This window comes from Parus major, chromosome 2 (assembly GCF_001522545.3).
Source record: "Parus major isolate Abel chromosome 2, Parus_major1.1, whole genome shotgun sequence".
Taxonomy (NCBI): domain Eukaryota; kingdom Metazoa; phylum Chordata; class Aves; order Passeriformes; family Paridae; genus Parus; species Parus major.
Window position 1 is genome coordinate 29794115 of NC_031769.1, and position 23651 is coordinate 29817765.

General features: G+C 37.5%; 1 protein-coding gene across 16 annotated transcripts in view; it reads left to right on the forward strand.

Moving 5' to 3' along the window:
- The window catches only part of HDAC9 (histone deacetylase 9), a 457012-nt gene that overhangs the window by 256078 nt on the left and 177283 nt on the right, over positions 1-23651 (forward strand). For 10 of the 16 annotated variants that reach the window (XM_015618303.1, XM_015618309.1, XM_019005657.2 and 7 more), the window contains 5 exons: positions 1439-1561; positions 3126-3173; positions 3608-3818; positions 4230-4447; positions 11987-12256. In XM_015618303.1, the coding sequence (XP_015473789.1) occupies positions 1439-1561; positions 3126-3173; positions 3608-3818; positions 4230-4447; positions 11987-12256 (870 nt within the window). Of the gene's footprint in view, positions 1-1438; positions 1562-3125; positions 3174-3607; positions 3819-4229; positions 4448-11986; positions 14561-23651 lie in introns of those variants that run through there. The other 6 variants (XM_015618305.2, XM_019005658.2, XM_015618306.2 and 3 more) reach the window with 2 other exon arrangements.

The following is a 23651-nucleotide window of genomic DNA, read 5'->3' on the forward strand; positions in this document are numbered from 1 at the left end:
ATATACAAGTGGAGCTTCTTTGTTTCCTACGCTATCTGTTGACATTCCCTAGGTACCAAAAGAAAATTACAGGGATAGACTTCTACTGTTATTGTCTCAGTGATAGGTCGTATCTCCAAACAAACTGTATGAGGAAGGTTATGTTTTGGAATAACATCCTGTGTTTTTGTGCTTAACCACTTTTCATTGATGGTCTGAAGTTGCATTGTATTAACACGAAATATTTTACAGAGTTAATTGATATTCCAGGTTTGTCCGGGGGAAAATCTACAGCTCCCCACAACATGCTTGACAAGTTATTATATTTACTTTAGTCAAAGCCCGAGTGTGCAGTATCCCTCTTGGAGGTGGTCTATTATTGGAGTCCCATATGCTTTTTGTTTGGGAAGAAAGCAGTCACTGTGTCATACTGTTACACAGGGTATTCTTTTTCAAGGATGTTGCTCCCTTGGGGACCATATCATGCCAGAGTTCCTAAGTCTAATAAGACCTTTGTAGCTCTTATTGTGTCAAAGTTCTGGGAGGGAAGCAAGAGTTAAACAGAAAATATAATTCAAGCAACTTTACTAGACCACATGTTGAAAAATATCACTGTTGAAGCAAAAAGGCAAAGGCTTCAAAAAGATTCCTGATGTGGTAATCTTTTTATGTTTCTTCTCAATTAATCTGCGGAAATAAAAAGGGTGATCTTTGTAGAATGTCTGGTTTTATTTTAAAGTAATTAAAAATATATCAGCAGTTCCATGTCTCTGAAAACTATATAACAATTCTTCAAAAGAAATGTTAAAAATTTTAACTTGGATGGATTAGGAAAGATGTGAGGAGTGTCCCATCATCAGAGAATGGCAGGATGCTGGTTCTGTATATATGCAGACAGAGAGACAGTCTGTTATTTTAAATGGCAGATGTGTCAATATGCCTTACTTTCTACATAAAATTTCCATGTAATGCAAATAATGTGCCTGAAACATCCCCATATGTCTGGCTAACAAAAGACATGGGCTAGTTAAAAACCACATTTTTTTCCTTACAACAAAAGTCATAAAAACCATGCTAAAAGTTTGATACATCCATATTCGTGATTCAGCTGGATATAATCCTTAATTCACTGGATAAACTCCCACTGAGTTTCTTGGAGTGGAAGTCCAGTTGATGAGAAGACCTGATTTTGGGCTGGTGAGAAGTTGATAAGATGGTCTAGGAATCCTCAGGATTTCAGATTTGCATTGAAATTTGATTTACTAACCCAGAAATAATCCCTGATACATATAATTTGTTTGCTTAAGAAAAGAACTTTTTTTACAGGGACAGTTTTCTGTTGGGATGCAAACCAATGACTGGTACATAATTGGCTTTCGGTGTATCGCAATACAAGCATAAAATAACCAAGATAAAAAGCTTGGAGATTTACTTTGGTTGGTTTTCCCCTTTATTGCAGCACTTGGTTTCTCAGCAACGCCTTTTGATACAGGATGAATCGGTGAACTTGTTGAGTCTGTACACATCCCCTTCTCTGCCCAACATTACCTTGGGACTTCCAGCAATACAACCTCAAATCAGTGTAAGTGACCAGTCTCAAGCCTTCCTGCATACACTTGCTTCCAGAAAATCTGCTCTCTGATTATTCTCTTTATATTTTTAGCATTTTGGAACACAAGAAATTCAGAGTAGGAACCAGGAACCAGACCTCTCTATGCATTGGGCAACATTTAAGGGCACAACTTGAAAGCAATATTCATTGATCTCAAATAAACAAGTACCAGTGTGGATCTTAGCTCAGTATGGGCAACATGCATTGCATTTATGCCAGATAACAGATTTCAGATGTGGCAAGAAGTATTTGAAGAGATTTAGTATAAAAGGATGAGGAGATTATTTAGTATAAAAGTTTAAATTATATGGTAACTTCTACCTGATAAATTACAACACTTGTAACTTTTTATGAAATTCCAGTAATGACCTAAACTGGGCTGAAGCATTGTAGAAGAAGAATGTAGTATTCCTCTAGCTCAGTTAAAAAAAAAAAAAGAAAAAAGAAAAAAGTAAAGATATTGCTATATGGTGGTTCTATAAAACATGGTGGAAACTGATAACTTCTATGGTGAAATTAGGGGTTGTAACCACAGGTTTCAGTGGAGGTGAAAAAAATTAAATCTATGTGATCCACTATGGTTTGTAATAATGCTCCTTAATTCCAGTGCTAAATGTATTTTCAAGTCAAAGTTCCATGTTATTTTATGGCTTTTTCAATACTTTTACTGTTCTTAGCAGTAATATATTGCTGCAATCTAACATTTTAGCATCAGGTACAGAAATTTGCAAAGAAAATTGTGTAAGCCTGAAATCAGTTCTCTAAAAGTCTTAGAAAATTATTGTTTTTAAAAGATGGAAAAATTGAACATCATGAAAAGCAGTGCTTACTTCTGAGAGGATATAATTGAAAATTTCTTAGCTATTTCACAAAAATATAACTAGCTTCAAAGTAAATTTATAACATTAAAAAGAAATGAAAATATGTTTAATTTGCTCACTCAAATTCTTATAATCTTTTGATGTGGCCAACTAGCACCAAATATTACTTCTGGCACTAGAAAAAACAAAGGGATTGATTTATGCAAGTAATGTTTATTTCTGTTACTAGAATAAGCAGTTGCAAATTGAATGTAAAGCTTACTCTGGTGTTTGTTTTTCAGGGGAGGGTGATAGCAGTGTGAAGTAAGCACACACCAAAAAAATATTGGTGAAAACCTTACTTTAGAATTTATGTAATTCATATTATCAGAGATACTGTTTTTACCATGACTTACCATAAGTGGTTATCTGCAAGCCTCAACATGCATATTTCTGCTAGGTTATTATTCTTGCTGTGAAAATTGTTATTCTGCTTGAACTGCCGTTTCAAGATATTTTTTTTTTAAATAAGCAAAGAACAAAGCAATATAAAGTACATTTGCAACGATGAAGGGCCAAAACTTCCAAAAGCTTTAAATCAATAACAGTGTACTTTATAAGGCGCTTCAAAATGCCACACACATAAAACAGCTCTTGATGATTCTGTAGATGAGAGTTTAACTGTACAAGTTTGCTTTGTGGAGGGTAAAACTTACATTTGTGCTGTCCTTCAGGGAGTCAGGGAGTGCTCCAGGAAAAGTAATAGCTTCCCACTACTACAGGTAACTATTTTGTTTTGCTGATTGGCTTGCTGTGTGATGGAAAGTTATGTGAAAAACCAAGCCTTGCCTATTCCAAACTAAATGCAAACTATTTCCTCTGATCCTCTAGTTTCCTATGCAGGAGGCTGTGCAAAGGTCTTTAGGAATTTTAAGGATAGGTCCCATCCTTTCATTAATAATGTTCTAACTAGTAATTCCTTATGCTTTGGCTTTTACTGCTGATTTGTTTTCGACTGGTTTCATTACTCAGTCTCTCACAGCATTACATTTAACCAGCATGTTCTTCTTTTTCATCTCACAGTCAAAGTATAAGATAGGGATGTTAACCTTTTCTTCTGTGTGTGCTCATGAAGACATAAGACCATCTAATCAAGCAGAAGTATAAATGGCCACTTCTCTGAAAAGCAGTTACCAATGCTGTTGTTCTTTGACAGGCTTCGTCGTCATTCAAAGAAAAGCAGAAGGGGGAGACCCCGTCACTGAGACAAGGAGTGGCCTTGGCTGGACAGTATGGAGGAAACATTCCTCCATCATCAACTCATCCTCACATTGCTTTGGAGGGAAAGCCAAACAGCAGCCACCAAGCTCTCTTGCAGCATCTGTTACTGAAAGAACAAATGAGACAGCAAAAACTTCTTGTGACTGGTAATGATCAAAGCTCCGGCAATAGTAATTTAAGATGTTTTTTAATGACATTTGTGTTCGGTTTAAACTAAATGCGGTAATACAAATACCCTACATCTGAACTCTTGGGAAAAGTAGAAGGGTGGAAGAAAAAAGGACAGCATCTTTGTTTTCCCTTTTAGTGATTCTGTTCCAGTCTGTTAGCCTGAAAGAATTCAATGATTACAGAAAAAAGAATATGATTACTTCATCACATTCTTTTGCAGCAGCTGAACTTCCCAGCATGGCGAGGCACGTGATACACGTCCCACTGCATCAGAGCAGATGCAGAGTTCTGCAATATACACCTCTCCTCTTACTGAAAGTTTTCTTTCCTGTTAAACTATTAGTTTGTTGTTTTCCACAGGGGAGTGAAATGTCCCTGTTTTGCAGGAGCGGTTCCTCTTCATCCACAGTCTCCTTTAGCAGCAAAGGAGAGAGTCTCACCTGGCATAAGAGCTGCCCACAAACTGCCTCGTCACAGGCCACTGAACAGAACCCAGTCAGCTCCTCTTCCTCAGAGTACTTTGGCCCAGCTGGTCATCCAGCAGCAACATCAGCAATTTTTGGAGAAGCAGAAACAGTACCAGCAGCAGATCCACATGAATAAGGTGAGTTCCCAAAGTAAAGAATTTCCAATAAATTTAAAGGTGGAAAACTAACAGTGAAATTTAGTTATCGGTGCCATGTCATCACAGACAATAGAGAGGTTCTTGCAGGAGTATCTTTTTTGTTTACAGATAGCAGATACACACATTTGTATGGAATTTGTATTAATTTTAATGTTCTGAAATAGGCTACAGTTCAACAAAATAGAGCTCAAAGCAACTTACATTTTTAACTGACAGGGGTTTTCCTGTTGAATGGTAAATAGTGTCTTAAAAATTGACGTGTACTTCAGAGGTGCAGCAATTGCTCCACTTTCTGCTTCTGAATTGTGTAAAATCTTTTATTATTGTGGACTAGAATGCTGCATAAATAAATAACTCATTTGAACTCAAATTACCTTATTAAATTTAGGCGTTTATGTAAGAAACTTACTAAACATCTGGAGAAATTTTTACTCAGTGTTTATCAAACTGACTTTTCTCTGTGAGTAACAAGAAAGTTTGTCACCTATATGGTGATATAAAATGACTGTATAAGGAGAAAGTGAAAACTCTCCTGTTGCTGGTATCTGACACAGAGTTGAATTGTGTAGTACAAGATTCCCTGTACAGTAACACCTTATTCTGAGCAGGGGCAGGGGAAAGAAGAAAAGGGACCATCCATTAATCAACAAAGAGCAATAGATTTTAAACAGATTTATCAGGAAACAATACTTCTACAACAAAAACAGATTGTTACCTGCTCTGAAATTAAGATATGCAAGCAATTGCATGTTTTTACTTGGAGAACATTTTTCTGCACTTAGTACAGCTTTCCACATGTTGTTTGCTGAAGCTCCACTAGTATTACAAAGATATTAATTGTGCCTCTTTAGTTGTCTTCTTTTGTTTTAGTGTTACTCAATAACTATAAGAGGCAATGTTAAAGAAAAAAAAAAGAAAAGTGGATATTCAGCTTTTTTACCTAAGGAATAAAAAAAAAAAATCAGTCCACCTTACTTACTGGGTAAATTTCCCAGGGGTTACTGATTCTTTGGAATCTACTAAGAATTCCCAACAAAATTAGAAACAAACCTAGAGTTTAAGTACATAGTTTGTACAGTGGTTTGGTTATTAAATCTTGTCTTAATTAGGAAAAATGAAGACCAGAAAACTTCAAAGTTCAGAGCTGATCCTTGCATGTTAACCCCTCTCAGCTTGGGTGTTTTGATTACTCAACTAGGACTCCAGTTGGCTTTTCTTTGAGTATGCATTCCATATGTTTAATCAAGATGGCATATGTATATCTCGTAGCCTCAGGTTTTGAAAATATTTCACCTTCCCTCAATTGTGTAAAAAGACTTTTTAACTGCTACAGTACTGAGTCTTTGTACTACAAACCCATCAGTTCATGCATTCCTCACAAAGCAAAGAACCCTACTGACGTATTTTTCTTAGATAATATGCTTATTGATATAAATTCTACCATAGCATTTGGGGCATGTGCTGTGGCATATATGAGCATTTTTCCCCAGTGTGAAAATTAAACTTGAGGCACATAACCATATATTTCTAGTCATGTAGGACGAGGAATGCATTGCATCTTACCAGAGATAGATGGGGTAAGGAAGGAAAAAGATTGGAGTTGGTTTGTGGTTTCTGGCTTGTTTCAGTAACTTTTTTTTTTCTGTTGAACTACAGCGAAAATACATGCTAATGAGAATAATTCCCTCTCATACTTGAAATATGCTTTCATTTTCACACAGTTCTTTGTGATGAAGAGACAAAACTAGTGAATCTAGCTCTTATTCTGTACAGTATAGGCGACACACATATGCAGAGAGTGGAAATTTAAGTCTGTCCTGGGGCCTCTCTCTGCCTTGAACATCCATAATCTACTTTTGCCCCAACAGCTTCTCAGTGTCCCTTACTCCTACTCCCAGAGCAACCAGGCTTCTTCAGGAGCACAGTAACTGAGAGCAGCAAATGCCTGAGGACGAATGAGATCATGTTGCAGCCAGAGAAGCAGTGGGTTTTCTGAGGATGTGTGTGGTTTATCAGACTTCAGTTTGCAGCATCTAGATTCTTTTCCATTCTTAGAGGAACCATTTTGCAGAATAGTGCTGAAAAATCTCAGTGTCTAACAATGTATCAGTCCTCTGAAAGGACACAGAAAGCCAGGGAGCTTCCTTATATACTTACAGAATTTTTATAAACTGGAATATAAGGGTAGCTAATAGACAAGAGAGTGGCAAAAAGATCAGTCATGGAGTAACTTCTAAATAGTGAATTTAAAGCTATCTTCTTTAACCTTTTAGCTAAAAGTTCACATTGAACTCCCGTGACTACATAAGGTTTTTGAACTCTGCTAGAGTGGTAGAATATACTTTGTTCAGTCTTAAAACTCTGTTCACAGTTGAAGTTATTTTTTCATTACATAATTTGCACAGCTTTAAAATCAAACTCTGCAAAGCAGAGTTATAGTTATTTGAAACTTTAAACAAAATATATACTAGACCAGGTAAGAAAGCAATCACATATTTTATTTCTTAGGATAAGTTTGGACATGTATCAAGTGAACACATGAACTTGTTTTTTGCTGTTGTTCTGTCCTTTACTCTTCTGTTCATGGGCTGCACAGAGGTATAAATCCCACCTTTTCAGTCATGGAAAATGCATAGGTTTCATTTAATAAGGAATACTCAAGGACCCTGAAAGTTTTGGTAATAAAAGATCAGAAGCATTTTAAACTGTCAAGATTGTGAAATGTTAGTTGATCAAGATCTTAGAGCAAATGAATATATTCTTTTTTGTTTTCTATTTCCCTTAAGATTTTATTTCTTATGTTTAGGTCTTCAAGTACTTAAGTCTTTAGTATTCAACTGAATCCACAATTTGAATGTTTGCCCTGAGCTAAGATGATAGGGCATGTATCAGCACTCCCTGATAACTGGTTTTGGACTGATCTCTTTGGCTGACTTATAGATGTAACAACAAAAAGAGGAAGAGAACCACTTTTTCCTCACCCCATTGTTCCTGTATTTGTATTTTTTTTTAGGAAAAAAAAAAAAACAAAAAACACACCTTTTTTTTTTTTTTTTTTTCTAAAGCGAATCAATGCTGCTGTAAGGGTGATAACAAGCAACATCTAACATAGGTCAGAGGTAAAGGATTCCCCTGGATCATTTACATTCTGAAAAGAAACAAATCATTGCCAAAAGGTGTGCCTCTGTCCTTACTAGCAAAGAGGAGATCCCCTATGGATTATTTCTGGTCAGCTGTCAGATGCCTGGCTTTTGATGTGGGAAATGGTATATGTCTCCACTGAAGTCTGACACTTATACCTGTGGGATCTAGTATACTGACCTTCTGAAAACATTCTGCAAATGTTGACATCTCTTCCAAAAGTAGGTAAAAACCCTTGTCCCAGAATTAATAATGGATGTGAAGTAACCTGAACTCAGCTTGTCTTAGGGAAGACCAGCTTTGGCATTGTCAGCTTTAATATACTTCTGTCCAAATGACATCTTATTTCCTCATAACGCCCTTTGATCACCATTGCAGATCTTCATTCTGCTCAATAAAGGGAGACCAAAGTCCAAAACCCCCAGTTAAAATTAGTGCAATTGGATACCAGAATACCACTACTATCATAAAGAAATTTAAAATCTTGATATTATTATGCATATTTGTATCTAGAAAGCTTTGACTCAGCCACTTGCAGAAAAAAACAAGAATTTTGATTTAACTAATCTAAATTCAAAGCCCCTACCAGAAGTCTGTGTTCAAGAAAATCTCAGAAATCGTAATATGAAGAATACACAAACAAAGCCATCTGTCTTTAGCAGATATTTTTGCCATGTATGATGAATAAGGCCTGCCTCTACTGAAGCTGAAGTCTTCACTGGGGCCAAAATTTTATTTGATCAGTGCAGGAACCCTATTTGTGTTCATAAATTGTGTATTTGTAGCGTTTTGTCAATTTTCAGTGTTAAAATTCTCTGTATTGGAGAAGCAAAGGGTAAAATAATTGGGCAGTTGGTAGTGTGCTCTAAAGTAAGGTAGGTATATGGATAACGTTAAGGCTTATATAAGAAAGCACCTGAATTTCAGTTTTCATTCTAGGATGTCAGTTGGTTTAAAGCATCTCTGTATAGGGAATTGGTGAGCAGGAAAGCCTGTGAGTTAAAAAAAAATATACAGGAAGTGAATATTCATTAGTACTTGGATGGTGTTCTCAGTTAATATCTCTTATTAAAAAATTAAAAATAATACAGAAATTTATGTTGATTGGAAAATAGAAGTATTATTTATTGCAAGCAGGAATATTGGAAAGATACAGTTAACCCCAGATTAATCATTCCCTTCTCTGAATGATTTAATGGAATATTTAATGGAATATTTAATGGAATGTGGAAGACCAGATTCAGCAGTAATAAATCAACCTAGCTTCATTAAACATACTGCACTGAGATTTTGGCTTTGCAGCTTACAAATCTGATTTACATCTTCTGTAGGTGAGAGATACCCTTTCAAATATTGCTAATAGCAGGGGATTTTTTGGGCAGAACTAAAGGAACTAATGTTTAAGCCATAATGCAGAAAAATGATTTTGAAAGACAAATATATATCCCTTAGAAATATTGGTACTAAATGAGTAACAGACAACAGGAAGCAGGTGCCAAGTTGTTTTCAGTGCAGCTAGCAATGTACATACAACACACATAGCTGGTAACCTGCCACAGGGGAGAAGGGGAAGGAGTGTTCTCTAAGAATATACATGAGTTCCTAGAAATGGCTGCCATGTATTTAAAATGAACAACTAATTAAGGATGGCAATGTGTTGGTTGGCTGTTGCAGGACTTTGTGATTTTGTCTTTTTGTAAAGACATTTTATTTGAGACACTGTGTACACAAGCATATAATTTCAAAGAAGAAAACAACAAGGGCTGCAGCTGAAGGATCTATAAAATCGTCTATTGCAGTGCCCAGATTATTTAGTTTTCCATTTTTCTGTACAGGCAAGCAGGTTAGGATATGTTTGATGTCTTTTTCTTTGATTGGAGTCTTGCAGTTATACAGTGGAGTTGATGTCTGTAAATACTTCCTCTCCCACTGATAGTATTTACTTTGACTCATGCATATCCCTTACAGCTTAATTTCCTGAAGATAAAAGCAAAAAATATATAGGTTACATTAGCAGGAAAACATTTTTTTTAGTGACCACTTAAATTGGAATAGGTGATATCAGTAAAGTATACTGGCAAAATATAACCAATATGTGCAACCCTTAATTTATTAGGGAAATAAACTATGGTTTTGTTGTTGTTTTTAAACATAATCCCACTGAAACTCAGATTAAGCAATCACTTTTACAAAATTTAAAAAAAAAAAAAAAAAGTATTAAAATTAAGAGAAGGTCCTCCATATAGCTACAGATAAAGTCAGAAAAAAATGGCAAGCGGGGGTTTAAAGTGCAAGGTTTAAGCATGTGAGCAGAAGTATTCAGCTGTGCAGTGAAAGGACATGAACAGTGTTTCATTAAGAAAAATTTCTGCTGTGTAACCCATCTTTAGATAGAGAGGATAGAAATACTGACTCTAAACTGCCATCTTCACATGTCTCCAGATGCAGTACTATCACTAGGAGACATAATTTAAAATTAGATGTTTTTTACCTGGGAGAACTGTCCAGGAATGCTACTAGTATAATTACAGGACTAGGATGGGCCAAGCTGTCTTTAAAAAAAAAACTTCAACAAATATGAAAGTGTTGTGGTGATACAGAAAAAGCAATCAGCTGTGGCTAAGCAGTCTGAGCAGTAAAAGAGATTTTCAGGGTTTGGGTCATGTCACCCCCCATTCCATCCATGCAATTTGATCATGCTGCATCATATGAGAAGGCATGACTGTAGTGCCTCATAGCCCCTTGCCTGAGGCCTAGTTAAAATCACAGTGGAAAGGATGTTTTAATAAAATTTTGTAGTAAAGATGGTAATATAAATGCACTTTTTAAACTTTGTTGAGTAAATATATAAAGACTTTCATTTCACAGAGTTTTAGAAAATTTAATTTGCTTATCTCTTTCTGTTGCTGAAATCTGGAGCAAATCACCTGCTGAGCTCCACAGCATGGGAGAAGGCTCCAAAACAGGAACATTGCAAATTGAAATGTGCACAAATTCCACTCTGAGTCTCTGCAGCCCACTTACGTGTGCTCGTTCCCTTCACTGATTGTATGCACGAAGTGTCTGAAGGTGATCCACGTATAGATTCTATACTACAATCCATCATGTGTTGCCTCAGAAAGCCCAGCAGCAGATCTGTACCCATACAGCAGTGTAAAGAAGAAAGAGCCTGACATAAAAGTGAAAAAGCATGAAAGAAAGGAGAGCAGTAATGAGCTAAATATGTGTCTTAACTTTGCTGTGGGCATGCACTCATTTTCTCTTGGCTTCCTCTGCAGAAAAACCCACCTGGTATCAAGGAACTGGCACAGGGAATGGTTTACAGATGGATCAGCCTCAGTGATTCTTGTAGTTTATGATTATCTGTCACACAGATGTTTCAGCTTGTATTTGCTCACTTGCAGCCAGCCTTGCAGCTTTACCTGCCTTCCTCTTCCTGCTTGAGAAGTGGGAAAGGCTCCCCACAAATGCTTAACTGATTAAAAATAACAATAATAATGATGATAATAATAAGTGAAAGGAGTGTACCTGAGCTGATTACGTGTAGTTAGCTTTAGTACCTTCTTGGTCTGTGTCATTCCCAGAGAAACAACTGGAAAAAATTTATAGGTTTGATCTGAGAAATCTTTCAGGTGCTGTGTGATGAAGTAATGTGGAGACTCTCCACATTAGTTGAAGTAGTAAGGATTGCTCAGCTTAGGGCATGCCACCTGCAGCCTGCAGCATACTCACGTTGTGATTTGCCAGTTACTACAGTAACAAAGAGGGATTTTTTATTAGTTTCTTTTTAATAAGCCATTCAACTCCCATTGCACGTCAAAAATGAAGGTTTGCTGTGACAATAGCCAGACAGGCTTCCTCTGAGTAATTTGTTTCTCCAATGATGTGAAGTATATGCATCAGAGCATCAACTGGAACTTATAAATTGATCTTTCAGCTCTCCTTTGACTTCATGGGATTTCCTAAATCCAGCTGTAGCTTCCTGATGACGATTTACATGACAACCTGGTATTTTTCTATATGCATTACCAAGCTGAATGGAACTGGATGGTCCACGGTTTGTGACAAAAACAGACATTGTGAAAGCATTCATGTATTCAGTAATTGAGTATATAACACTCTCTAAAACTCATTTTGAAAGATATGGTTGATGGCTTGGGGGGACAGATAGGAAGAGGAAATTATTTATGAGTAAAGGTAAAAGGTGTTTTACTCTCTCAGGATATTTGACTTAGATGTTACAAAACAGTATTTACTTGTGTAGCATGGCTACATGGGTTAGCTGTGGACACTTTAATTTCATCCGTGCAGATCTAGTACTTGGTGTTTTGGCATCAGTGAAAGGAGTCAGTACTTGTTCCCCTCTTCTCTTTCCAGATGCTCTCTAAGTCCATTGAGCAGCTCAAGCAGCCTGGCAGTCACCTGGAGGAAGCTGAAGAAGAGCTTCATGGAGATCACTCGATGCAGGAAGAGCGAGCTCCCGCCGACGGTGCCAGCGTTAGGGCTGAGAGCAGCAGTGCTGGTGTGGATGACAGAATAGGACAGCAGGTGGGGGCTGTGAAAGTCAAAGAGGAGCCACTGGACAGTGATGAGGATGTTCAAACCCAGCAAATGGAATCTGGGGAGCAAGCTGCTTTTATGCAACAGGTAATAGGCAAAGATTTAGCTCCAGGATTTGTAATTAAGGTTATTATCTGAACATCACATGCGTTTTCTAGGCTCTGATAAGCAATTGTGTTTTGATTCACTGAGCTAGCAAATCCTGATTTACTGTTCAAAGAATTTAACAAATTCAGAAGTGTTGTATGTACACTTGAAAACGTAGTGAAGCTCATCCTTATGGCCACTAATTGAGAAAATATCTGTTGCAATCAATTATTCTACTTAAATCTTTGAGTAATAGCTGATAGATGTTGTATTAGCCCAGAATTACCGTACATTGCTTAGTCCTAGTGAAAGAGACCTCGTATCACCTAGTCTGTTGAAATCAGCAATTGATGGAATTAGTTTCCAGAACTGATTGATGAAACGTTCTTCTGATTTTGAATCCTCTGATTTCTGCTTTCAGCTATCTGTATATATTGTATCATACTGTAGTCTTGAACACTGTTTATGTTAGGGTATTCTTTTTCCCAGTAGACAGGTACTGACTGCTATCTTGGTGGTCTCAGGCTGGTGTATAAAGTTTAATTTAGAGAAAAGTACAAGGTGGATATAAAGAGGCGAGGCAAGGCACTGTTTTAAAATTGCATTGTTTTCTTTTTTGCACTGCTTGGTTAATTTTTCATTCTGTCTTATTTGATGATAATGTCCACAGAGACATCCTTAAATGCAGCAGATGCAAGTACTGGTGAGAAGCAAAGTGCAGCATTAGGTTCCAGTCAGTTATTAGGACATTGCACGAAAAGCACAGAGATGTTATCATCATCATCATCTGATATCTGATCACTTGTTTGTTTGTTTGTTTGTTTTAAATGAAGACTTATTGTACAATATCTCATAACCTTTAGTGTGGAGTCTCATGGGCAAATCCTAAAATAACAACTGTGCATCAAATGCCACCTTGACAAAAGGCAGGTTCAGCTTGTCTGGGAGCTTCAGGCGGAGTTGTAAGGCGCAGTGGTGTGCATAGCCCGCGGGCTGCATCCCCTCCATCCCTCACAGCCGGCAGAGCAAGGCTGGGTGCAGTGCAAGGCCCTGTTTATTTAAGCCCATACTTTGTCAGGTCCCTGCTGTTCTCCTGCAGAAAAGTGATTTTGGGAGGGGGGGCAGGAAATGCCTTATGGAAACAGGAAGCCCAAGTGATTCATGTGCTGAGGAATGCGGGGCAGGGGGGACGGGGCAGCACTCCCTCTGTTTTTAAAGGCACTCTATGAATTGATTTATTGTCAAAGAAAATAACAAAGCGAGTAGGGAAATTGTTAAGGAAGCTTTCCAGTGAAACATTTCCTTCATATTCCCTTTTGATATGTTTACCTTGTTTTATAGGTTTACTTTTGTTAAGCTAGTTAAAGATTCATTGTATTAAGATCCCCTTTAATATGGATAATCCCAAACTGACCTGGACTTCTTGTCAGGCTTTTTTTTCTATTAAAAATATTTATATTTCTAAAGCTGAGGTATTTTAAGGTGCAGTATCCGGTTTCAAAAGAGATAGTTGTTTTGCCAAATGTAGAAATTGTTCTAAAATATGTTATTAGCATGTGTTGTTTACATTATGTTCTAATACTATTCATTCTCTTTGAAAATGTTGCAACTTCTAAAGATACATTATCCTTTTTCCTAGAAGGTCTCCAAAGAAATGACTAAATAGTTGTTGTTAACATGAAAAGCCTCAATAGGTAGAAAAAGATTTATTCAAGAAAAACGCAGGTGATTTTTATGTGTGCTTCATATTTGAACAGAAATCTTTCTCCATCCTGGGTGAAAAAAATAATATTTACATTCAAAAAGTGAAGGCTATAAAAATGAAATTATATGTGTTTTCCATTTTGTATATTTTTAATTTTCTTTGAAATCTGACTTCAGCTTCATCAAAAAGGGATAGTGCATCTTTTAAAATACATTTGGGGAGAAATTTGCAATTGAGAAGAGTTTTGTAGAATATCACTCCAAAGATGTGTATGAACAGTAGACAAAAGATATTTTTATAATGTCATTCAGGTGAGAAACCCCAATACATTAGTGTACTTTAATTTTAGAATCTTTCAAATTTGGATAAAATTAAAAAAAGAGAATCTACCTGGAACCAGTGAAAAGGAAAACTGGGTTTAAACAACCACATTTCTAATTGATTGTCTCTTACATTTTAAATCTACTGTATTTATTATAATTTACACCCTTAGAGGTGATCTTGTTTTGTGTTGTAAATATATTCTGTTTGTATGTTCCCTTTTTTTGCCTTCTGATATAAGTCTCTTCCTTTCTCAAATAAAGTTTTTTTTTAAAAGATCCCCTTCCAGATATTTGACTTTGTGTAAATTTGGTAACTTAGTGGTGGTTTTGCTTTGTACAATCAAATATGTTTGCTACACATTATTCAAACAATTTAAACTTTCAGGAGCAAGTTTTTTTATTACACTATTCTTACAATAATTACACAAAGTCTTTCCTTTTGGTCTCTTGTTTTATCTCACATCAGCCATTATAAGTTTTAGTGAATGTGGAATAGTATTGATGCATGCTCATTATCCCATCATGGCATCTGTCTTGAACATGTGATCATCCCATCTAGGAAAGGTAAAAGTGAATCCCAATTCCTCAGCTTCTAATTTTGCAAAATTCCAATGAAGTGTAATCGTTTACATGACATTTCTAAAACTTGCCTAGACTCCTTATCTGAAAATGTGCTGGTACTGACCACTTTGGTATTCATCAAGACCTTTGCAAAATTCAAGTCCACCTGTAAATGTGCTGGGAGAGAGGGAATCCATGAACTTGGCAGACTTTAAAGCAATTGCATGAGACAGTGAGGTCCCAATATAGAGAACTTCCCTGAAGATGTTAAATAACATTGTGACATTTCCTGAACTTTGCTTAGGATCTACAGAGAGAGTTTGTACTGCATAACAATCCCTATTGCTACAGTACATGAATTATTACTACCAGAAGAGTTCGAAAAACTATTGTACTGTAGTTCTTATGATTGCTCATTTCATTTCCAAATGCTCTATGCAGCTTTGATTCTGGTGTAACTTTAACTAAAATAAAATCTATGTTTCAACAGCACAAGTATGTAAGAATAAATAGTTCTGTAAATCCAATTATTTTTGCTGCTATAGCAGCAGCATAATGTTTCATCAGTAATACATCCCCCCAAAATAGATAAAAGGTCAAGTTATAGCTGAGGAAAGCTTAAAGCAAGCATTAACAGTATAACATTATACTGCTTGCCTTATTGTTTATAGTGTATTTAGAATTGTGTGTCTTTAAGTAAATCATGATTTCATAACAGGGATTTATTTAGTGCCCTTTTGTTTAAATACCTGTATTGGAAGGGCAGCCATAAATATTTTCAATTTACAACATTCCCATGTTGCAGACTGCACCTAGATTTTTTTCTAAATTATATACCATGCACCAAAGCACCCATCATGAAGAAAATAATCATAGTACAATACAATTCACATGCCTTATTTTCTTCCCAGGATGATATGCATCTCTTTTAACAGTATATGTTTATTCTGTCCTGTTGTCCAAAAAATAAAGCCAATATAGCTGATAGCTTACAATTTAGAATTGCTAATAAATGAAAGAAAATCCATCATAGTTTACATACTCAGACACACATTACTGGAATGTAGATAGTGTAACATTAGCCTTTTTGTCATCTTCTGGCATTAACAAAATAGAATTAAAAGCTGAATGGTTCAGCAAAGCACAAGCACTTCAGACACCATCACCACTCATTTGTGCACTATCTTCATTCCATCTTCATTATCATCAAGATCACTAAGACTTATTCCATGTTATTTAAGCCAACTGTACCCTGTTTTTATCTTCACTGGAATTCTGAGGTAAAAATCTATAAACTTTAGTCACAAGCAGCAATCTAAAAATGTTTACTTATTTCTCCCTCTTACGAACACTTCACAATTTGCAGCCAAAATTAGCTAAGTCCAGTTAATTTCCTTATTTTATTCTGTCCTGCTAGCAGCATGTCCTACTTATCCACTTAAGAAATGTTTGTTTGATTTTCATTTATTTGTTTAGTTTCTGATTTCCTTATGCTGTTCCCATCATCTGGGTGGTAATGGAGCTTCTGTACCTCATTTCTTGGTGGAAGAATATAGTTTAGAACACCATCTGCTGAATTACTGCGTAGGCAAACGGAAGAAGAGCATCCTGGATGAAATTATCTTCTCTGGGCTAGAGTAATAATACAGATTATTTTTGTGGAATTTTACTGCTCTACTTGATAGGCTTTGTGCCTTGCATTTATTTTTTGGTTGTTTTTTCGTGTTTTTTTCTCTCTGCTAATTCAGCCTAATTTGGATTAAGATTTAAAGGTAAAAATTAGGATCAGTTAAAGCTGCATAGCCAGTGGAAAATCTGGGTTCCTCAGCCACGCTCTCACTCACACACACACACGCACACACACACTGGACTGGGAAGGTGCATCCTTTAGGCATGCCCCAGTTTCTAGTCCCCATTTGCTGAGTTTGAGTGTCACACTCCAGCTTGTTTTGATTGTGGCCCCATAGCTCATCTAGCCTGTACAGGACAGCTTCCCTGGCTACCTGTGGGCACACACATCTGCTTCAGCCACCCAAGGATTACTTAAGCAGCAGCTGAGAGTTGAAAGGAGTCCCTTCAGTAGCCTGAAATCATTCAGCAATGTGATTTGCTGTGATAATGGGGGCCTTAGTCACTAGAGTTGTTTTGACAGACCAGATACTTACAAGTAAGTGATCCAGTGCCTTAATTAACTAAATAAGATGTTTTGAATGTGGTCATGGAGTCTTTGTTGCATTTGTTTCACTTTACTTTCCATAGCTGTCTTGAAGAAACTGTGTTGAGTGTTGTTAGCCCTGAAATACGAGGGAGATGGTTTGGAGCATAGGATGTTAAAAGTATCCCTCTGTACACTTGATCCTTCCAGGATGGTTACAGCATGTTTGGCCTTGAGAAGTGCTGTGAAGGGAAGAATAAATGGAAATGAAAGTTTTGAACAATGTCAGACTTTTAAATAAACCTTCCCTCCCCCCTCCTCCCTCCTAAATTAGATTGCCACTGCAGTCTTAGCTCAATTTATCTCTTTTTTTGTAGGCTGCCTTAGATGTTTCCTTTAACTTTGCAGCCAGAAGAGACACTAACCTTGCACCTTCCTGCCCTTCCTCCAGTCTGTGACTGCATAGTCCCAATATAATTCCTACACAACACAAGCTGGCTCTATGATTTCTGGGATCAAACATAGCGTAGCTATCCATAGATGGAGCAAGGAGGTGGAGTGCTGCGTAGCTGGATTTATTTTGTCAAAATTTTTTGTTCATCTACATGCAGGGGAAGCCTCTGAATATTTAGTCTGCTTGTTCTCAGCCTTATTCTTAAGGGCCTGTTTATTTCTATCAAGTTTCTAACTGTGGTCTTTAAAAACTGTGTTACTGGAAGAATGATTTTTTTTTTTTTTTGTATGCTAATTCCATGTGGAAGTGCATAATAATATGAATAATTACAAGTAATTATTCTTTCCCAAGTAACTATACTTTCCTATCCCCAGTTGGATGGGAAAATTATCCTTTTTTTAAAAGAATGCCTCAAATCTATTAACTGTAATAATTGTCAATATTTATTATTTATTATTTTTGTCTCTTACTGTAAACTTCCAGTTACAGAAGGCAATTACACTTATTTTATCATAAAAGTAAGTAACTGAATTGTCTACCTGACCATGTAGCATTACAATATAACAAAATTATTTAATTTTTTTGATACCCTCATGGACTAATGTTGGCGCTGCTCAATTTTTATCCAGGAGATTTTATGCTTTTCCTCTTTCAAATACTTAGAATATAGCACCTTGGTACTTTTCTTATTGCTCCCATTTGTCAGAGAAAGCAGAATGTTGGGAGACCATTGGGGCAACACTAGGCAAATCAGGGCTACATAACTAGCATGAATCAAAATCCAAGTCCATATCCCAGTAATTACCACTGCACATTTTGACAGTTAGATGATACTACTTTCATAACTTCGGGCAATCTGTCATTTCCTGTATCCTACAGCACAGTTTCATTAATATTGTCATTGAAGAGGATTATGTGTTCTTGGAAAGTTGCTTCTTTAAATGCTTCATTTTGGAATGAATTCTGTTTGACCTCTGAATGTCTTTCTCCCTGTTAGACATTCATATGTGCACAGGCACAAGTTTTCATTTTTCTTCTTCCTTTAAAATACGAGAGTGAGTTAATGCACTCCTAAGTATACTGCTGGCTAAATCTTCATAAAGCTATGTTGTTTAATGTCCTGGAAGTGCAGCTCAGCCCAAATGACTTGGAGACATAGGTGCTCTAATGCAGAAAGCAGTGCATGATCTGTCTCCTCTCACGTTCTGGCCTGTGACCCTTGGATCCCCAGGAGACCAAGGAGGTGTTTCTGTTCCTACTGCCTGTATTTCCTCAGCCAAGGGGCTTGTGCAAATTACAGCTATGAGATTGCAGCAATGCAGCAACATCAAGGGCTTAAGAAGGCTTTGCTCAGGTTCTCTGTAAAGCAGCTAGTACAGCATGGAGGATTCAGTCTCATACTCAGTCTTTTCCTTTTGCTCCCATCAATAAGAGCAGCGTGATAGTTTTCAGGTGGCAGCCTGCAGATTTTTAAAGCAGATCTCGGTTACTGAACAGACACAGAAGGAGCACAGGGCAGAAAAACTGTTGGGAAATGCTCTCCTGCTGTGTACAGAGGGACAACTACTGAGACCAGCTTCTTCTAAGGCTTGTTCTCCTAGATCTTGGTCTACTGAAAATAGAAGCTGTAGAGTTACTACACATCAGAGACCATAATTCCATCACTCAACTACTAGACTGCACACAGGGACAGGTGGTGACTGGTTTCCCTCATTTCTCAGCCATTTTAACACCTTGTCTTAGGGTATCAAAAGCACCCAAACCTAACAGCACATCTTTTGGCATTTTCCTTACTTTCTAGAACATCTTGGCTTTCACCATCGACCTAAATTTGTAGAGGTCTTTTGTCTTCCCATAAGTTTCTGCATATATTTCAGTTTTCTGAAGCTACTGACTTTATACAGAGAGCTTCAAATCTTCTCTTCTACCCTTTCTGACAGAAATGAAAATGGAAGAGCTCAATACAGGTGTCTTCAGTCCAGGGACACCTGACATCCATAGCTCTGATCTGGCCTTCTCTGCAGGTATTTGGGTCTCAGTAAGGATCCTAATTATTCAGTTAAAATATGCACAGCATTACCCTTTGTGCTGTGTGAGTGATTTTTTTTATTTTTTTTTTTCATAACAATCTCCATCCTTTCTCAGGCAGGCTCTGAGAACAGAAACACAGACAGCTCAGGACCAGCAAAAAAAAAAAAAAAAAAAAGGAACAGAAGCAAGATCTGTTCTCACAGCAAGAGGCTAAGAATTAGCATGGGGACTGTTACTTACCTGTGTTGATGGAAAATGCACTAACCAGGCAGGCTGCTCATTTTCCCAAGTCCATTGACTGTTTTCAAGTTAGATAGCATTATAAGTCACTGTTATAGTGGCTTGAACCCTCCTGTAAATGAAGTAATCCTTTCTTTCTCCTCTCTGGCCCTTTCTCTCCATCTTTTAATGAAAGAAATTACTCAAAGCCCATTAAGTCATTTTAATTTTCAAGTTCTTCTTTTAGTGGCTTTCAGGTTGCAAAATTGTTTGGCATGGAATGCAGTGGGTCAGAGAGGAGGTAGTGGGTTCAGCCTGGTGGGATGTCAGTCCCACAGGAGCACAGCATTTGTGAAGTTGCTGTTGTAAAGGTGAGATGCAGGTGGTCACAACTGAGAAACAGTTCCACAACACAGTTTCCTTCATAATTGTGGTCATCAGTACCAAATCCTAGAGGCCACAAGTGAATGGATCACTGAAGTTTGAAAGAAAACTTGGCTGGTCAGTGATGGAAGTGAATGTTCGGTTCTCTGTCTCACTGATGTGGCGATCTGCACATTTAGGGTCATCCCAAAAGGCTGAATATGAACTTATAGACAGGTACTTCGAGTGGGTTAGGTACATTAGATAAGAAAAAGTTTTGAAGTTCTTTACCAGGATCAGGATCTTTACCAAAATATTTATTAAGTTGTCTTCCTAGGATCAGCTCTGCTGTGTCTACAGCATGATTACTTCAGCAAGTACTTCAGGAAATCACAAGACAGGGTGCTTAATATTTGATGCATAGCAACTTCTTATTCATGAAGCTCTGACATTTGCTATTTTTTTCTTTCTTCTGCTTTAATACATATGCTAAGTCTTTTCAAGACTTTTCTGGTTAGGAGTTTATAACTGGAGGAGGATTTGACAATTTGGAAAGCAGAGACATGATTCCACTGAGATCAGGTGCATTAAACCTGCAGAATTCTATAAATGAAACAGAAATTGATGTCAAGAAGGACCTATATATATATGTATTTTGCTGTTCTGTGTTAAAAAGGTCATCCATTGAACAAAGAATTTGGACCTAACAAAACAAGGAGATGTTAAGCCATGCAGCTGACTGCACAGCAGAGATATTCTGTGCAAAAGGAGAAGCTGGAAAGTAGTCTCACAACCTGACTCCTATTAGAAGCCAGACTCACTCCTCAGGCACTGCCCTCTGCACAGATCTCTGTTACAGTGCTGTGGCATCAGCAGTGAACAGCTGGCAGTCATTACTGGTGCTGTACTCAGTCCCTGTGTTGCACAGCTCCTGAGAAGTGCGCTGCTGGAGGAAGTCCTCCAGGCTTACAGCAGTACTTTGGAATAAGAAAAAACAGAAAAAATGAAACTGTCCAAGCCCTTTGGTCTGAGTAGCTCACCAAGGGCATCACCAAAGGCAAAACTGAGTTTCTTTAATGTTGCCAGAAGCCACTGGACTGGATTTCATGTGCTGTCATAGGTCTATGTTGCTCTATTGGGAATGGTGAGAAGAATGACACAGACTCTCATGTGAGTTGAACAGGAGAATTCCTCCAAGGTTTATTACCTCAGATCTTTTATAGACCAATACGTGAAAGTACAGAAAAGTAAAACTCTTATTGGTTAGTTAACTAACATCATTAGTTAGTAAACTATCACCATCATTGGTCAGTGGGGTTCACCACCCCTCCACCTTCTCTTGCAAGAAAACAAGGAACAGACAAACAGCACCTGCAAGGCTGTCTTCTATCTCTGAGGATTGTTTTAATTCCTCCTTATGATTTCCCAGGCCACTTTCTCAGGCAAGACTGAGAAAGTTGTGTGGCCTGCTATTCCACAGGCACTGTGCTCCCTGCTTCATAGTTAGCATCCATAGGTCTAAGTACAGGATAGCATTATAAGAGCAAAGAAATGCTACCAAGTTCTCTCTACAGGCCTTATCTCCTCTATGCCACTGAGACAGCTGTGGTGGTTCACAGGGATGGAGGGTCCTCACAGCACAAAACTTGTGTCCCTAAAAGGGGTAATGCTGGAAAAGCACCAGAAGGTGAAAGGCAGAACTGCAAAATCAGAACAATTATACTCAAAGCTACCACAGTGTTTTTCCCCTTCAGTGATTAACTCCTACCCAGAAGCTTCTCCATCCCCTTCTCCCTCCCATGCCTATCTATGTAGGTGTCCCCTGCTGTACCAGCCCAGAACTCTGGCAAGTTCTCCAGATTTGTTCCATTTCTGACAGTCAGAAGATGTAAAAGATCATTTTGGGAAGGGCTGTGAGCCTTTGGTTCCCACTGCTTCACACGTGCTCGGCCAAGCCCTGGCGGGTTGGCTCCTGGCAGGGAAGGTGCTGGAGGCCAAAGACTGGTTGTGGAGCAAGGAGAGCAGATGCAGGGGTGTCCTCCTCTCTTGGGCAGTGCTCTGGGATACAGCATGGGATACCATGGTGAGGAATGCTGATGGGAGATAGAAGGAGGTGAAGCAGCAGCAGTGAAACATGTCACAGTTGGGCTTGAGAGCCCTCCTTGGCTCAGAGAACTGTTCTCTCCTGGGAATGATGACATTACTTCAGCCAGAGGCTCCAGATTTCTGCCTGCTACAAAGTACTTTTTCCATTGTCCTTGTGGTGACAGCGTGGTACAAGGGGTTAACTTCTTTGCCTTTTAACTGAGAGGTTTAACCCACTGTATAGAAAGTTCAGGCTAAAATTATTTAAGGTGAAGTGCACCAATCCTTTCAGGGAATAGAAGAGATCAGACAGTTAAAGAAAGGTTAAAAAAAAAAAAAAAAAAAAGAGTTCTCTCAGCTACAACCAAAATGACTTGTTAGTCTGCTGTCCTGTCATTATTGTCTCCTTTAATTAGATTCACTGTTAAACACAAATTTTCCTGGTCAAACCATGGAGATCAGTTACTACAGAAAGCTTTCAAAGGAATAGAAGAAAAAAGTCTCAAACTCTCATTCTCCGTGCTTACTACATCTTGAATCACTTGAATCACTTGAATCTTGCTTTAGTAACTTGGGAAATACCATAACTGCTAAAGATTGAACCAAGAGTATCAATATAATCAAGATATCAAGAGTTTTATAATCTTTTACACTACTTTTCAAGAATAAATTGACATTTATTTTTCCAGCTGGATGCTCTTCTTTTGATTTAATTGAATAGAATCAATTAATAAACTTAATACCGTAGCTCAACACTTCTGAAATGGTGGATCTGAAATCAGAAACACTGAAGTTATCATTGTTTCATCTCTGAGTTTTCTATGTCAAGAAGATAGATAAAAGGAAGATGGAATATCTTAAATGCTTGTGAAATTATCATGTTTCTTAGAAAAGGGCAAGTTACATTTTTCATTTACTTCAATGGACATCTTTTCATGTGCTGCAATGGTTTTCTCTGAATTCTTAATAATCTTCATATTAAGAGCATTTTGCAGTCTTCAGATTTTCTCATTTATGGGAAGTGTTCTGTATGTCATCTCCTAACAATCCCAATTTAAATGTGTCCTGATTAATTAGCAGCTTCTTCCAAAATGATTTGCAGCCTTTTCCCTATTGTAAAAAGTCATTATACAACAGAAATACCAGAGATTTGATTTGGCATTATCAACCACTGAAAGATGAGTCGGAAGTAGATTAGCAAATGTTCTAGTTGATCTTAATAGTGTAGTGACAAGTAAATTCAAGGATGACAGATGATCCCACTGACTAGCAATTCTTCTGACTATATTATGGCACGGATAAACATGTTCGCTTTTCTAACAACTGGCCATGAAAACAAATTTGAGTTGATACTGCTGTGGAAAATAGAACTGAAACAAAAATTCCTTTTTAATACATGCTTTGAGTATGTACAGCTTGCCTAACTCTTGCAAAAGACTGGCAGGAATTTGCTAGGATCTCAGTGTGGAAGATAACCAAAATGTTTCTCTTCACTTTAC